The following is a 1,539-nucleotide window of genomic DNA, read 5'->3' as shown; positions in this document are numbered from 1 at the left end:
GCGCCGCGACACCAGGGCCCGGTCTCGTGTGTTTGAAATACTGAGAGCTACACGCGCTATCGTTATTACATTCATTATATTATTCGTTTTATTTTATTATATTGTGTTCAAAGCTATCTGTTTATATCGTGTTGGATGTAATAAAGAGTATTTGCATTTCACTTTAATACACAGTTCTTTGTAAACGCTTCCACTTTCTGCAACGAACCTCTTTCGTTCCCGACCCAATTAATTTATTCGACGAGCTATTCTGCGCAACGGAAGTTAAGTTGTTTCATGGTGCACGAACAGGAACCGGCACGTCAGAGAGAGGCGCAAACACGTACGAAGAGCTGTATATATACGAGGTGTGATCAAAAAGTAAGGTGACTTTTCATTTTTATAAAAAAATATTCATTTATTCATCCAAAATTATGTTATCCCCTTCAAAATAATCCCCCTCTGATACAATGCACTTGTGCCAGCGCTTTTTCCAGTCGTCAAAACACTTCTGAAATGCACTTTTGGGTATTGCCTTGAGCTCCTCCAGCGATGCAGCCTTAATCTCCTCAATCGTCGCAAATCTTCGTCCTTTCATGGGCCTTTTCAATTTTGGGAAGAGGAAAAAGTCGCAGGGGGCCAAGTCTGGTGAATACGGTGGCTGAGGCATGATGATAGTATTGTTTTTGGCCAAAAAACTACTCACTAGTAACGACGTTTTGGAACGCAGTTTTGGAACGAATTTCGCTGACACACGTGTCATACCCAAAACATCCGTTAAAATTGATTGGCATGAGCCAAACGATATGTTAAGATCATCAGCTATTTCTCTAATCGTGATTCGACGATTTTTCAACACAATTTCTTTCACTTCCTGAACATTTTCGTCGGTTTTTGACATGCTGGGGCGTCCAGAGCGAGGTTCATCGTTAACATTTTCTCGGCCCTCTTGGAATAACTTATACCATTTATAAACATTTTTTTTGCTCAAAGTTGACTCACCGTACGCCACTGTCAACATTTCAAGAGTTTTTGAACACTTAATACCATTTTTTACACAAAAATTAATACAAACTCTCTGCTCCATTATTTTCAAAAGCAAAAAATCGCCGAGCACGCAAACACGAGTCTAACCTTTATGCCTCTCACATAAAAACAACACATGCTATATAGTCAAAACTGTGAACATATGATCGTGACGAGTGTACCAACACAACAACAAAAAATTTTTGTAATTAGAGTGTACAGAGCGCGCGAAATTCAAAAAGTCACCTTACTTTTTGATCACACCTCGTACACTTAGTAAAGGCCGACTGATAGACGAGTTACAGACGACTGTTAGGGCTAGAAACCGAAGGGGTGCTCGATGACCTGCGTCAACGATTTAATCAATATAGACGAGCTTCTCGAGGAGTTTAGCGATGCACCGGCCGATACCGATAAACTCGTGCAATTAGGCGCGTCAAGTGGAGTTGCATCGCCACCACCGATCCCTCCGCGACAGAATTCGATCGTGAAAATCAGGCCGGCCGGCTCTGATTTAGATACCCGTCCCGCCAA

The 1,539-nt window shown here is 41.7% G+C and overlaps 1 protein-coding gene across 1 annotated transcript; it reads right to left on the bottom strand.

The window, feature by feature from the left end:
• Window positions 1-372: 372 nt before the first annotated feature.
• On the bottom strand, window positions 373-1,244 carry LOC108753110 (putative uncharacterized protein FLJ37770). The gene has a single exon (XM_018494446.1). The coding sequence runs from the start codon at window positions 1,064-1,066 to the stop codon at window positions 398-400; it is 669 nt and encodes a 222-aa protein (XP_018349948.1). The 5' UTR covers window positions 1,067-1,244; the 3' UTR covers window positions 373-397.
• Window positions 1,245-1,539: the final 295 nt, after the last annotated feature.

This window comes from Trachymyrmex septentrionalis, unplaced genomic scaffold (assembly GCF_001594115.1).
Source record: "Trachymyrmex septentrionalis isolate Tsep2-gDNA-1 unplaced genomic scaffold, Tsep1.0 scaffold65, whole genome shotgun sequence".
In the NCBI taxonomy this organism is placed as follows: Eukaryota; Metazoa; Arthropoda; class Insecta; order Hymenoptera; family Formicidae; genus Trachymyrmex; species Trachymyrmex septentrionalis.
This window is presented reverse-complemented; position numbering and strand designations above follow the sequence as displayed.